The sequence below is a fragment of the Anolis sagrei genome, chromosome 5, assembly GCF_037176765.1.
Source record: "Anolis sagrei isolate rAnoSag1 chromosome 5, rAnoSag1.mat, whole genome shotgun sequence".
NCBI lineage: Eukaryota > Metazoa > Chordata > Lepidosauria > Squamata > Dactyloidae > Anolis > Anolis sagrei.
In genome coordinates, this window is record NC_090025.1 from 119,686,114 (window position 1) to 119,702,091 (window position 15,978).

At 38.9% G+C, this 15,978-nt stretch overlaps 1 protein-coding gene across 1 annotated transcript in view; it reads right to left on the reverse strand.

The window, feature by feature from the left end:
* CERK (ceramide kinase) overlaps positions 1–15,978 on the reverse strand; it is a 52,646-nt gene that overhangs the window by 21,108 nt on the left and 15,560 nt on the right. Inside the window, exons 2-5 of the mRNA XM_060777813.2 lie at positions 13,799–13,912; positions 13,189–13,311; positions 9,023–9,148; positions 6,904–6,967 (exon numbers count right to left, since the gene is read on the reverse strand). Of these exons, the coding sequence (XP_060633796.2) occupies positions 6,904–6,967; positions 9,023–9,148; positions 13,189–13,311; positions 13,799–13,912 (427 nt within the window). The remainder of the gene's footprint in view (positions 1–6,903; positions 6,968–9,022; positions 9,149–13,188; positions 13,312–13,798; positions 13,913–15,978) is intronic.

Here is a 15,978-nt window from a genome sequence, read left to right on the forward strand (position 1 = left end):
CACTGTGCAATACTTTCTCTTTTAATGGGAGATTTTAAACAAATAGTTGTAATTGTCTCCAAATTCAGACAGCAGATGGAAACTTATATAGAGACCAAGACACTAAGACCCCTTCCACACTGTCATATAAAATCCAGATTATTTGCGTTGAACTGAATTATATGGCAATGTAGAGTCATACAATCCAGTTCAAAGCAGATAATATTATCTACTTTGATAATCAAGATTAGGTGGCAGTGTAAAAGGGGCCTAAACTAAAGGTAAATGTTTCCCCTTGACATTAAGTCTATTGTCCAACTATTGTCCAAATCTGGGGGGTGGTGCTCATCTCCATTTCTAAGCTAAAGAGTTACTGTTGTCCGTAGACACCTCCTAGGTCATGTGGCCAGCATAACTGCATGGAGAATGTTACCTTCCTGCTGAAGTACCTATTGATCTACTTACACTTGTGTGTTTTGAAACTGCTAGACTGGCAGAAGCTGGAGCTAACAGTGGGAGTTCACCCTGCCCCGTGGATTTGAACCACCAACCTTCTGATCAGCAAATTCAGCAGCTCAGCAGTTTAACCCACTGCAGCCCCTAAGAGGACTACAAAACTAGGATTACATAGGTCAGATCCTATATAGTATTAAATCATAAAACAAGCAAAATAAATTTCTTGGTGCCTTGGTTTTTAGGCCTGTTCCTGGAGTTATTTGGGGCACTGATTCAGAAAACTACATTGGATAGACCACATCAGTTCTAGTTTCTTAGATGCGGTTATCACAATTTTCTATGGATGAGCACATGAAGACTGATAAATGGCTATGTTCTGTATCTCAAAAATAGAGTGGAGAGGGGAAAAGTTGTGCCATTTTTGGAATCAGTAGATCAAATATACCCAGAAACAGGTCTAATATTTGATGCACCAAAAGGTGTGTTGGCCAGTGCAATAATTGTATATAATGGCTATTCCCATTCTTAGTATTCTTCATAAAAGCCTAGTTGCATATTTATGTACCTGTTTTACTATGCACAACTGGCAAATAAATAAATGTCACGTGCTGGGAACACAACACAATGGAGAAAAAGAAAGACATTTTCAATATTTCTCTAAAGGCAATGTTTGAGCTCGGCGGTGATCAATTACTAAGAGACGAGCACAAGAAAGTTGTGTTAGGTCTTAACATTCAATTCAGAGGGGATCCTAACTGCTCACTGAAAGCAGAAACCACGAGAAATGCCTTTCACAGGATAAAATCCCTCTGGGACTGTTTTTATTAAAGAGATATCACTTTCATTAAAGAGATACTAGGGGACAAGTGGGAAAGGGAGAAAATTTATCACCAGTAAAAAGAAAATCCCTCTACAATGGAGAAGTTATCATTTCTGAAACCTTTCAAGGAATGCTGAGCGGACAGGTTTACTTGGATCCATTTGAAAGCTGAGCACACTTGCTCTTCTTCAAACAGAAACTGGCTTGCTTTTCTGCTAGAGACTGCTGAATTCAGGAATTTGATAACCAGGCAAAGTATGTTGCCTTGAGAAGCAGTGATAAGAATATAGCTAATGTTTGGGGAAATTCCTTTTTGAAATAACAGCTACCAGAATTTCACATCCAGCATAGCCAATGACCATGCTGTTTGGGGTATTCCAGGAAACATGTTACAAAAATAAAACCTTTGGAATAATGTGTATCTTTGATTCTAAGATGCCATCAAGGGTAACTTGGTAGCAATGGTAGTAACTAGTTTGCAGTTATAGGTCCTGCAGACTACTTCAACCAGAGAAGTTAGCCACAGCAGAGCACTTGACGAACCAACCTGCAAACAGCATATTATTTGAGAACACAGAAATGATGGACCACTCTAACAACTACCATGCCAGACTACACAGAGAAGCAACTGAAATCCACAAGCATGTGGACAATTTCAACAGAAAGGAACCATGAAAATGAACAAAATCTGACTACCAGTATTAAAAAACTCAAAAATCAGGACAGTAAATAAATAACAACACTAAAAAATGGGAATTCCAGACAAGAAACAATCAGGACCAACTAATCACTTCTCAACAAAGGATTCCCCCAGGCAGTAAGAAGCCAGACCTTGAAACTGCTAGGCCATTAAATGCTAATCAAGGTGGCCAACTGAAACATTCACAGCTGCCTCAAACAGACAAGAGTTCTTTCTCCCACCTGGGACATTGCACAGATATATAAACCCATTTTTTTCTAGTTTCCTAACGACCTCACAACCTCTGAGGATGCCAGGCGAAACGTCAGGAGAAAATTCTTCTGGAACATGGTCATACAGCCCAGGAAACTCACAACAACCCAATGGTAACATGTACGCTAATTTTGGTACTACAAACAGAAAAAAAATTATATAAGAAAAGCACGTGTGATTCTAAGATGTACCCCAAATTCAGAGATTTTTATATGTGGGATGGGGATAGAATCAAAGAAATAGTGCACTGCTATAGGCTATATTCAGCTGGAGAAATCCCTCAGCTCTGGATACACAGCCTTATCTTCTAGTCTGAGGTCAGCCTGTCTGAAGGAGATAAACTGAAAGCCTTTTCCCAAATGTTGCTTGGAACCACCAGCCAATCTGTCTATAGCAACTACAGCATCTATATATTCTCTACCTCCGGAATGATACAAGATACCTGTCCCTTCCTGGACCATCTTTATACCAAGGGTAATTGGAATCTCAATACTATTTGACTCCCTGTTGTAGTAATTAGAGAAGGATTAATGGCCAAAGAACTGTGACTGTTAGAAACCTTTACATGAGCAGAGTAACTCAAGAGTTTAATTCATTCTGCACAAACAGACCTGCAGAAGTACATGAATTAACAAGTGTGGGTTTACTTCAGTGGTTCCAAACTTTTGGTCTTCCAGGTTTTTTGGATTTCAGCTCCCAGATTTTCTGACAATTGGCCAATCTGGCTGAAGTTTCTGGGAGTTGAAGTCCAAAATACTGGGAGGACCAACCATACTGGTTTAGAGTGTGGAATAAGAACTTTAGGCTTTAGGAGATTATTTGCTTTTTCATTCAAATGACAGGTGAGATTTGCTATACAGAAGGCTGTCCGGACCTTTCTGGCGAAATAATTACCGTATATTCTGGCATATAAGATGCCTGGGTGTATAAGACAACCCCCAACTTTTCAGTTAAAATAAAGAGTTTGGGATATACTCGCTGTATAAGACTACCCCTCTTCCAACACACACCAAATGAAAATTTTAAAAGCATCAGATTTTATTTCCTATTACTGTACCTCCTTCTCTGCCTCTCAGATCTTGCACCTGTGCACCTGCACCACTTCACTGCAGTCTTCAGGAGCGAGAACTGAGAGGCAGAGGAGGAGGTATGGTAACAGGATACAAGGGCAGGCCAGACAGGTAAAAGAGGTGTGTTTGTCTGGGCCCAGAGCCACTCTATCTCTTTTTTCCATACCCCGGGCACTCTGGAGGCCTGCAGCTTGCTCCACCCTTCACTTACACCATCCCAGTGAGGCACCTCTTCACCTCACCATCGGGATCGCATTAAGTCGATGAATCCTGATGAATTGATTTTTTTCTACCATACTTGTACAGCGTCACCCTTAATGCTTTCATAAAGTCGCTGCATACGGCAGGGATGCAGCCACTGCCATTTTTGAGCTACCCCACAATATGCAACAACCACAGATTCTCCAATCCGGATTGGAAGTTTCAGCACCCGCTCTATAAGATGACTCCCGGCGTATAAGACTACTCCCGTGTATAAGACGACCCCTGACTTTTGAGAAGATTTTCTTGGGTTAAAAAGTAGCTTTATATGCCAGAATATACGGGTACCTCACAAACAAAGTTGGAAATATTTAATTCAAAAACATGCAGTAGCAAACGCAACAAAGTTACAACTGACAGTTTATTTCCTCAAACCTCACTCTGGCCCCTCCCCTGCATTGCTCCCGTTTCCATGGCAACCTTCTCACAGATTTCAAATATACACTGGAAAGGTTATGTCATGGCCTTATTTCCCGGCTTCACACCAAACTAGGAAATAAGGTCATGACAAAGGCTCGGTTCAGATGATTAACATGTAGTTCTGGCAGTTTAGAAAAGTTGATGTTGGGTTCATGACTCCCAGAATTGGGGATGGTAGTTCGGGATTCTGGAAACTGTCATACAAGCAACTTTTCAAAGCTCCAAGAAGTTATAAACAGTATCAACACACTCGGATCAGAATGTAAATTAGTCTAAATGTCAGTTTGTGCAAGGTATATTATTTTTTCCTTTAAAAGAATATTTAAAAATTAATACATTTACTGAAAGTATACTACTGCATACTATAAACATGCAAATATTTCCTAACAGTAAGGAATTGACAGACATTGTACAGTTTTACTTTATTGGCTGAGAGAAACTTCTATTATTTTGTATTATTGTTGTTGTTGTTGTTGTTGTTGTTGTTGTTGTTGTTATTAAGCAATAATGAAGCCACCACTGTTTCACATAAATCTACCAAACAAGCAATGGCAGGATACATTTAACATAGCAGAAATGAAACTTTCACTCAATTTAGCTGTGCCTACTTTTGGCAGGTGTCTCAATGTCAACTCTAATGTGCAGGCTATAATTCTGGCTTTCAGCTTGGTTGGCTTTGTTTCCATTTTCTTTGCTTGCCCATTTGTTATATTTCTAGCCCACCCTGCTTCCCCCAAAACTTAAAAGTTCACATCTTTCCCATTTCCTTGCAACTATTCTGTGAAATTAATTAGGGCATGCTAATTTAACTACATCAAGGTGAATTTTGTGGCAAAGTGTGGATTTCATCCTGAGGCTCCTTTGGATAATTCTGAGGCTGAATCTACACTGTCATATAAAATACAGATTGTCTGCTTTGAATTGGATTATATGGCAGTGTAAACACATGTAATCCAGTTCAAATCAGATAATTTGAAATCAGATCTTGGAAAATAGGGTAGCGTAGATCTAGTCAATGGCTTAGCACTTTTGATGCTTCAATGATGATTCAGTGGTGGCCACAGATTTTCTTGAGAGGACCATCAAAACATAACACAATTGAAACAGCCCTCAATGATGCAGAAGGGTGCCAGAGTGTTCCTCTTGCTTGATGGTTTGTGCTACAATTGATTTTCAGCAATGTAGCTTTATAGTTGAAAATGTCAGGAAGTGAGGGGCTTAAAAAGGTGGCTGAGATATATGCTGTGGTATTGACTAATCTCACTATGTGACTACTATGACCTGTGAATGGCTTTCATCAACTTAGATAGAAGAGAGGATGGGAGAAATCAGGCAGTCAAGCAGATGTGTGGAGCTCTTGCTAATGCTAGTCCACTAGTCTTCTTGCTTTTGCCAGGGCCTCCCCTTGATATTTGTGGTTCCGACTTTTACAAATTTGATTATTCACAGATTGGATTAAAATGGTCTCTCTAGAAATCCCTAGGTTCCTCAGTATGACTCTATAGTCAACTTCTTCCAGCCATCTGGAGGATCTGGAGATTTTCAGAAAGAACAACTCTGTAGGAAGGTCTAGATCAGTGGTTCCCAACTTTTTTTTTGATCAGGGACAACTTTGATCAGGGGCCACTCTCCAACATTAGTACCAAAAGGGTTACAAATCAGTTTTTGGTCAACTTTAGATTCAGTTTGGTTATTTGATTCAGAAAATTGCATTGGATAGACCACATCAGCTCTAGTTTCTGAACATATGCCATCCAGTAGTCGCCATCTGCTCACCCACAGAAATCCATATTTAATAATCTAAAGTGGATGTGGTAATAGTAATCTTTCATGGGTAGTCAGCCTCTCCCCTCCCAACATCCCTGTTGCCTCGACACTATGATAGGTTTTGCAAGTCCAATCGCTCTCATTGCTTCATAATAGTGAGGCCATGGACCATATTTTTGTTCCTGCAGACCACTGCTGGTCTATGGACAACAGATTGGGCATTCACTCTGGCATGTTGCCATGCACTTCACAAGACCAGGACACATAGAGACAACAGAATATGTGCTTCTTCAATGCCTGTTATATAGAGATATTCAGTCCTGTGTCATTACGCCATGGCTATACAGGATGCTCTGGACAATTTTACATATCCCTGCTGCTTTCAGATACAAACTCGGCTATAACTTACAATGTCGCCAAGTTCTGCACAGCAGTTGATGAGTAATAACACCAGCTAGTACAAGTCAAGATTTCATACTAGCAGAAAATTGGGATTATAGTCTTTTAATTATAGTCTTTTAATTACAGTATGGATGCTGCTCCCTCCTCTGTCTGCCTGTCTGCCTGGATTTCCCTTCTCTGTGTCACATGAGCACCCCAATCCCCTCACTTCAGACTCCTTTCCCTTTAAATTTTATTAATTGTGTTGGGCTTTGATATACTCCTGTATATGGCTTTTGCCTTAGATTCTTGGCAAAAATTGATGTCCTGGCAATGATAAACTTATTTTAAAGTTTTAGAGTTTTAAAGTTTTAAATCTCTCAACCCTTAGACCTGATGTGTTTGTGTGGGACTGTGTTCTTTTTCTCATCAACTGGTCAATGACCATAATAAAGTGAACTTGAACACAGGTTGGAAACCACTGGTCTATATCCTCCAGTGCAATCCTATGCCCAGCTTTCAGCAGAAGTCAATCACAGAGTCATGCTGAAAGACTTAGAGATTCCTAGAGAGAGATAGTCTCTCAGGTAAAAAAAAAAATCAATTTCTTTATTCAAGTTTTTTCACTTTTATTTCAGCTTCTGCAAATGTCGAGGACCGACTATACTAGTCTGCTTGTATGGCCCATGACATAAATGAACTTGTCTTTATGGAGGGGAACACCCTCTTTTATATAATAAAAAACAGAGCACCTGCAATCTTTGTGTTCTCTCTGAAAGAAAGAAATTAAAACTTACCCATCATATTTATTTAGATTGACTTCAAATAAATCATCCTTAGCATGATTGGCATGTTCAGTAACTATGAGGGAGGAAAAGAAAATGAAGATAGAATATTCAATAAGCCGAAGTACTAAAATAACTATCAGATAGAGAATGATTTCCCCTCATTATCACGGGTTCAGTTCTTGTTGCCTTTTTTCAGAAAGTGTGGGTGCTCAAGGAAGAAAGCACATTAAGTAAATGGGCAATTATTGTGAGTTGGAAGCAGTCTGAAAAACCAAGGGCTCGTGTTGGATTGGATCATAGTCTTATTCAAGATGTAGTCACCTTATTCAATGTAGATATAATTTATCTATTTAATGGGCAACACAGAATCATACTCACATCCCATGGAAAACTATACTTATTATTCATTTAGCCAGAAATGTGGGGTGAGAGATGGTATTACAATTTTGGCTTTAATGAGCAGTGGGAAAGCTTTGGTCCTAGAGCTGCTCCAGCCCACAAGGCTCATCAGTTTCACCCAGCAAAACATGGACTAAAAGATGGTGGGAATTATAATTCCAATTACACTATGTAACATGATTTTTGTTCCTGCGTTATAAATGTCATTTCCAATGGTTCTATAATAAAAAACATGGAAAAAAGTTTATTAAATTGCAAAAGCTTTGTTCTTGCAAGACATCCTGCAGCACATTTTGCTATAGTTTTTCAATGAATATCTCATCAACCAATTCAACAAAGTTTGTGGCAACCACAAAAAACCCAAGTTTGTGGAATATAACAACTACTTTCAAAGTAAGTGCCGCGCAATTAAATAGGAATAACACCAGTTACTAAATGACAATCCATCCATTTATCCAAAGGATAAAACTACAACAACACTTGGATAGAGAGTGCACAATTGACTTGGAAAGTATTCAAGTGCCAAATATGAGAATTGGAATTTTTGCAGCTGCTTTCTAAAAGTAACCTCCTTTGTGCATAAATATAACTTGCTGGAAGCCCTTCAGTTATTTAATCTTTTAGCAACGTTTCTCAGCACAGTGAGAAAACAATAGGATTTGCATGAGAGAAGGAAAGACTGAAGTGCTGATCAGCCATGCTGAGTATTGTTTTGCATTGCATGAGCTTTAGTTTATGTCCAAATACAGACAAGGAAAACCACTCAAGTGGTGTTTTAAGGAAGATACTTATTGGACACACAACTGAGAAAGCATGATTTGTCCAAGATCATTCAGTGGGTTTTCATGATAAAGTGAGAATTTGAACCCTAGTCTTTAAAGCCCTAGTCCAACACCCAAACCCCTATACTATACTGGCTCCCCAGTTACAGATCAGTGAATCCTATTCACATATTCAGAATCAACACATTTAACATAAAGTGTGTGTGAAGAATTCTTAAAATGGTTTAAGGAACAACTTCAAAATACAGGTGTTCGTGTGAAGGAGGTGCAAGTTTGCAAGCTGTGTGGCACCATCTTACAAGCTCCCATGCAGACTGAATGGGAAATCATAGTAAAAACCCATGTTTGTATTACAGGGATGGAAAATGTGTGGGTCTCCAGTTTTCATTACATTATAACTCATTTCAATCTCTCCCCTCTTGGCACCAATATTATTTAAAGGTGCATGAGGTCTCTATGTTCCTCATCCTTGCTCTGTAATGTGTTGTGAATGCTCTGTGTAAATGGGAGCAGGTTCCCTTCCAAAAGCTGATAGTAATGGGAATTGGCTACAAGTGTCTGACCCTCAAGAGAATATTTGCCCTTCTTTTACAAGAGAAAATAACAGAATTTAAACTCTGTAAATGTATAGGCCACCATCTAGTACATGTATGCCCAATTTCATGCCAATGGATTCTTCCACGAAAAGGAACATGGGTTTACGCATATGTAAAGCAGACCCACTCAAGTTCATGTGACTTCCTTGATTTCAGTGGTCTTATTCTCCATCTTTATCCAGCCTTTACAGGTTCAATATATACATCTGGACATCACTTCCACAAACATTTTAATACAGTAAAATTATAAAGCTGACTTCAAGGCTGTTCCTTCTAAAGTACATACAGCATAAAGCTATATTAAATGCACTGTCTGCTATAAAGAAAAGTGAATCATTCCACACAACTCACCTGTGACATCAGTGGTGATGGAAGCCAGACTAAAGAGGGGAGCCACTTTTTCTTCATAAATCTTTTCTCCTTGTTTTTTCCCACCGAATGGATTAATATATACAAGCAAGTGCTTTGGTCTAGAGGCTGTCAAAGCAAAAAAGGGTACAACGCTTGCTTAAAATTGTATAGAATTTATTCACTTGCTATATACCAGAATTATAACATGATCAGAGCAATAACATGATCATTACAAATTAGACTTGGGCTTGAATCACTGTTAGCGAAAAGATTTGTTGTTTTTAGATGGCCGTTTTTGTTTAATTCCCAGAAACAGAAAGGGGAAGAGAGAGATGAAAAGACCAGTGAAATGGATTCAGAGAGACAATGTTTTCAGAAAGTGTTTAGTTCACAAAATACCTGAGGCAGGGAGATCTGTGGTGTCTCTTTCTCTCCCCGGCAGAAAACGCCTCCTCCATTTTTTCTTGGAAAGTTACCTCTTCCTCCAGAGAGGGCCCATAGAACTCACTTTCCCAGTGGCACTAGCATAGGGTGGCCACTAAAAGATCCTCTCTGAGCATGATGGGAGTTGAAGTTTTTCTCTCTATGTGTCTCTCAGCCAGTAAAAAGCCTGATGGAGTCCATGCTCTGATTGGCTGAGAATGGATACAAGCGGCGACTACAATTCCCAAATGTTATGGTTAAAACTTAAAATAATTCTAAAAACTTAGTAGTTCGGTTAATTGTTTTGAAACTTGGCAGGCCTGCAGTTGTAAATGAGATCTACAACTAAGGTAGGTTTCATGCAGATAGAACTTAAAATGGCTGCGGATTGAGCCTTTAAAGATTCCAGTTGTAGCCAATGGGCCGAATCTCTGCTGAATGAAACAGAAAACACCCCTCCCTCCCCTTTTGAGTAACCTTCTGGTAAACAAAATGAGGGGTCAGGTGGAAACGGATCTGAAAATGACATGCCTTTTGGCCCAAATGCACATGCCTATTACAAATGTTGTTAATATTTTGAGCAATTGCTTACATGGGATAAAAGCTGTTATTATGGGTACAAAATATTTATCACAAACTCTCTACCAGAGTTAAATCTTCTTGCATTTCAGTTTAGGGCCACCTCCAACTTTATGGCACAAGTTTTTGCCACCACCATTTGTAAACTAAATTCCTTCCTTGCTTTTGTTTCCAATGTAGTCCATTGCAATTTTCTCACCTAAGATTCAATATGTGGTCTTCTGATTTCTTCCTGCTGCTTTTGGGGACTTTATCTTGAATATTTGTAGTTCTGGCCTGTTTTTGATCTGAATTAATGATTCCTAGGCCTGGGTAACAACGGAAAAATTTGTTTCTAATATCGTTTCATTTTTAGGGTGCCTCAGCATTTTGTATTTAAAAATATATCCGAAATTTTCCATAAAAAAAAGTTTGGTATTTACGAAATTTTGTTAATATTTACAAAATGTTTTGTAAAGATGGCACCCGCGGTTGCACATGCGTAAAGCATAAAGCATCAACGAAATTTTTTTCCAATATTTTTTCAATATTTTTTTAATTTAATTATTAATTTTTTTAATAATAAAAAAATATTTGGCAGAAAATGCTTGCCAAAAAGAGCCACAGGGCAAACAGACTGAGCCTCCCCGCTGCTCCCAGCTCCGTCCCACCCTCCTGAGTCCTGCGGGCTCTCTCTTTCTCTCTTTCTCTCTCCACCAAGAGGAGGGAAAGGAGAAGAAAGAAAAGAGGAAGGGAAAGGAGGGAAGGCAGGCACTCACTCTGGCGGGCCCTCAAGCGCTGCCGCCGAGTCGGGCCCGGCTCCTCCGAAGCACACCCACCGCAAAGGTGAGGAAGGAGGGACGGGGCCGCCTTCCCGCTGAGGGTCGCTCGCCCTCTCGCTCGCTTGCTCAGCCGGCGCCTTCCCCACCCTCTCCTCCTCCTCCTCCTCTTTCAGGCTCTGACTGGCTAAGGAGAGGAGAGAGAGGAGAGCCAGCCTAATAATCCTCAGCAGGAGGCACTGCGGGCCCAATCAGGAGAACCCACAGGGCAATCAGCTCCGTGGGTTCTTCTGATTGGCTCCCGGAGCTCCCAGCAAGCATCTAGCCATCTTACGTATTTCCGAAATGGACGGAAATACAAAAATATTTGGCGCATGCTGTTTCGATTTTGAAAATACACTTCCGGGTTTGGAAAAAAGTTTGATATCGTTTCGTATATGGGAAATTAACGGAAAAAAAAGATATACAAAATTAACGAATGAAACCGCCCAGCCCTAATGATTCCCTATTCTGATCTTAGCATCGCTGTAGTTACTAATGACTCTCCTCCAGCTTTATATTCTTTTCAGAATGTAGAAAATTCTAGAGTAATGAAATTTACAGAAAGGTCCAATGCCCTACTTAGTAAAAAGATTAATCATAGTAGATGTAATGCACCAACACTTTCCAGGATGCTAATTGCAGAGCAGAATGAGGGAAAAATAGAAGTTTAATAATTCCCTGAATTATACTCTTGCTACTTTGTAAAAGTACTGATCATCACATCTACTAACTGCAATTGTAAAAACCCTAAGAACTCGTGGTTTCTGTTTTCTATACCTGTTACTGAAATTGCATGAAAAAAAACTCTGCAAGATTAAAAACTAAATCTCTCTAAAAGCACTTTATCTTTTATTGTTTTATTTAATGCTCGCAGCAAAAGGATTCCTTTTAGGTAGAAAAATGCATATAGGAAACAGTCAAAATATCATTGTGTATACAAGTGGGATTAATTTATACCAGTTATCTTGATATCAGTTTAGAACCAATGTTTTGAGCTATTGGTTGAAGAATCAGAGTTGGAGGAAGGCTGATAGAACATTTAGCCAGAAAGTGGTGAAGTGCAGAAAACAGTGGGCTGTCAGATCCTCCAGTTGTGGCCTCTTGTCCCTGATTTTCTAACCATATTAAACAGGTTTAAAATAACCCATGCTTCTTAGGTGTCCTTTCCTTTTTTCGGCATTTTAAATGGTATTTCCATGGCTCCATCAAGAGAGATGGAAGGGATAAATGTGGCAAACGGTCCACTCTATACTTTGTTGGGGACTCTTGGGTTTCTAAAAAACAGCCTTGGGAGTATATAGAACCTATATTTGCCCACCCCTGATTCGATTGAGCTCCATGCTCAGTGTAGTAAATCCAGAACTAAAGTATCTTGAATGGCTAAGAAGTAGAGCAAAACGGTAAATCTGAAAATCATAGCTTTTTATTATGAATTACAACCAGAGCAACAGCCATTCATGATGGAAATTTTGCAAATAAGCCTTTTTCTCTGAATTTTCTTACTCATATAAACATAATGGAGTTTAGTCTAATTTTAGTACATAACTGGCATTGTAGTAATTGTCCTGCACATGTTTTCCCCCCCTCTATATTATTAAAGCTATTTTGTGAACATGCTCCAGAGACTCTGACATGTAGAGTTTGGTTTTCCTTGTCTAAATGTTTAGTAGTAACGTTACAGCTGGTACTCTTAAGTTGTAGAGTCATATGGGGAGGAAACCAGAATGCATTTCTAAAATTTACTTTATCTGAGCTTGGTGTGTCTGGTCCTTCAGTAAAAAAGAAAAGAGGCTTCAGCTTGCTGAAAAGAAATTCCCCCCTTTCCCTGGAGCTGCTACTTGTAAGGCCCTAACTTAGGGGTGGCCCACCAGCCCTGAAAGTTACTGGTCCCATTAAACTTCTCTTGCTATCAAGATGGTTCACCTAAAATTCAGGCAAAATCTCCTTCTGTAATTTAGGCCATATCTACTCTGTCACATAATCCAGTTTCTGAATCCAAATTATCTGCTTAGAACTGGATTATATGGCAGTGTAAATCCAGCTATAGTTAAGACTAAAGAATATTAAGAATTGTACTTTCTGTATAGGGGAAGCCATAGGACAGAAATGATTTTCTTGGATATTCTAGCAAAGTGCATTCCTGGTAGAGTAGAAATTAATGAACACGTCTCACCGTGGAGAAATGTATATTGTTTCTTCCACTTTCCAACTTACATACCCCACCACATGTAGGCAGAAATGGTGTAAAGGTTTTGATGCTCTTGGTTGGTAATAGCCACATGGATTGAATACACCAACCTACTCCCGACCCTTTGTTGGCAAAGATTTATAAGCAGAAAAACCAATTCTGTTCCCTGATCTTACTCTGTAAATCAAGTAATTCTTTTAGTGCCAGGATCCACTGATTACAAAGATGTTCATCAATGCACCAGAATGTTATGTCATTGCACCGCCAGCGGTGATTTTGTGCCCTCTTCACGTGGTACACTGTAGTAAAAAGAAAAATTATGAACACAAAAGTGTCAGAGTTCTCTTTACAAAGGATTTTAAACACACTGTGAAATTAGCTCATAAAGACAATAGTACTTTGAATTTACACAAGATCTGACATTGTTCAAAGAACTTCTTATATATTAACTCAATAGTACATACACTCAGATATAAATTACACTGAATTAATTGAAACCTTTCCCCATCTCAATGGACTCAACCTTCTACCACTTCCAGAATATTATTTTTTAAATATTTTAATATAGTTTTCTCTGTAAAGTTTCTCTGTAATGCTAAACCATGGTGCGACTTGCTTACAACATTAAACGATACTGTAGTACTACATTTTAACTCGGCCAATTGGGCTGAGGTTTGTTTTGAACCATGCTGTACACATATTTTGCACCACATTGTACGCACCACCTTCTTTGTAAGCAATTAAAATCCTTTTGTAAAAAAAAAAATGATGGTGGAATTGTATTACCTGTGAATGCATGTGGTTTTGTCATTTTTTGCCATTTCACTGTTTTAGATTGTTTCGTATTGATTTCTGTTTCCTCGACAGCAATGATTTCAGATATGGGCACAGCACAACTCTCTGCAAAAGGACATCAACATTGTCAGAAAGGGATGTATATAGTATCAGTTGTTCCTTTCCTCTGACTCAGGAGTGGACAACTTTTGAGAATCCAGGAACCATTTCTACCCTTCCATGGATCTCAGCTAGTTTCCCTAACCAAAAAGTGATAGATCACATTCCTATTTCATGGGATACAATCTGACATTTACAGTTTGCCTTCTTCATTGCAGATCAGAAAAAAGCCTTTATTTTAAAGATGTAGAAGATTAACAAGATTTTTTTCAGATCCGGGGAGTTAAGAGTCGAACTATAGGATTACTGGTGGTCGAAAGGCTACTCTTTGTCCATTCCTGCTCTTAATGTGAAAGAAAATGTGAATAAGATGGATCATTTCAGAAACAATTTGGAAATCTGAAGTTTTCCAAATACATCAATATTTTGAAGTAGGTTCTCTCTTGTACCTTATACATTTAGAATAATGTTCTCAGAGGACTCTGTAAAAATGTTTAAAAAGTTTCCTAACATCATAATAATGAAATCTATCATAGATAAATATGTAATGCTAACTTAATCTTTCCTTTCTTTCCTCCCCTAAATGATTTTTACCATCTGTGTCACATGAGGATGCCATCTGGCACAACTAATGGAATACATTTTGCATCTTTTATTTGACCTAATAAAGGTATCATGATGTTGATTTTGTATTTTGCTGTAGGTCCAATGTGGTTATCACGAACAAAACAAAAACATGAGTTCTTTTACTTTTGGATTTAGGATTCTACATTCCAACCACTAGAAAGGAGGACTACTACCCTAAAGAGAGCTAACTGACTAGGACTTACCCTCTGAGGCTTTTACCTCCAACGTTAGGTAAAGCAATTTGAAACTGATTTTAACTGACATGTTTTAACACCGAATTAATCTCAAGAAATGGAAAGCAGAAGCAATTACAGTTGTCTCCACATATCTGCAGTTTTGACTTGTGGATTTGATCGCTCATGGATTTGATTAACAAACGTTCTCTCTAAAAACATCTAGATTCTCTGGTACAATGGTTCTTAACCTGCGGGTTCCCAGGTATTTTGGCCTACAATTTCCAGAAATCCCAGCCAATTTACCAGTTGCTAGGATTTCTGGAAGTTGAAGGCCAAAACATCTGGGCATCCACAGGCTGAGAATCACTGCTCTAGTATGACTTTGAGGTCACCTTCCTCCAATAATGGTGGAGGACCTAGAAATTTTTTTAGAGAGAACACCTCTCTAGAAATCTCAACATCCTCCAATAAGATTCTACATTCAGCTTCCGGAGAAAGTTGACCAAGAAGACCTAGAAATTCTTAGAGAGGTTTTCTCTCAGATCAAAAAATCGATGTCTCTTTATTGACTTTCACAGTGGTCATATGCCCTTAATTCCAGCAATTTTGGAGGTCTGACTGTACAGAAGTTCATTGTACTCTGCCTACAAAGTGGTTTTTGGTGCTGATAATTGAGATTTGATGCGGCTAATGGCAAAGGAAATTTTATATTTCTTTTACTGCCTTTCTTTCAAGTCTTTTTAAGCCAAGAAGGGCTGTGTTCTCTATCTGCGATAATCCTCTCTCATCTTAAGCAGCACCTGAATCAAACAAGTAAGAGGGAGTTATGAGAGACTGACATTGCAATGATTTTTACAGTCTATGCCTGATAAAGAACTCACTGTGCTATGAAAGCCTTTAAGCAGAGGCTGGATGGCTATCTGTCGAGAGTGCTTTGAATGTGATTTTCCTATTTCTTGGCAGGAAGTTGGACTGGATGGCCCACGAGGTCTCTTCCAACTGTATGGTTCTATGAGTCTCTGATTGTTACCTACAGGATAGTCTTCTGGGTTGTCACTTGTTTTACAAGTTATTTTCTGCAATGCAAAAGTGTGTTAACATGGGATGTGTGGTAACAAAGGGCCTTTTTTCATTCTTGGGAAATAATGCACTGTAGAGTCTTTAAATTAATCATTCATGGATCAAGCAGGGGTTTTTTTTCTCAGGCGTAATACACTGGTTGTTCACCATGCTAATGAAATCTGGGTTTTGTGAAACAGGACTTCTCTG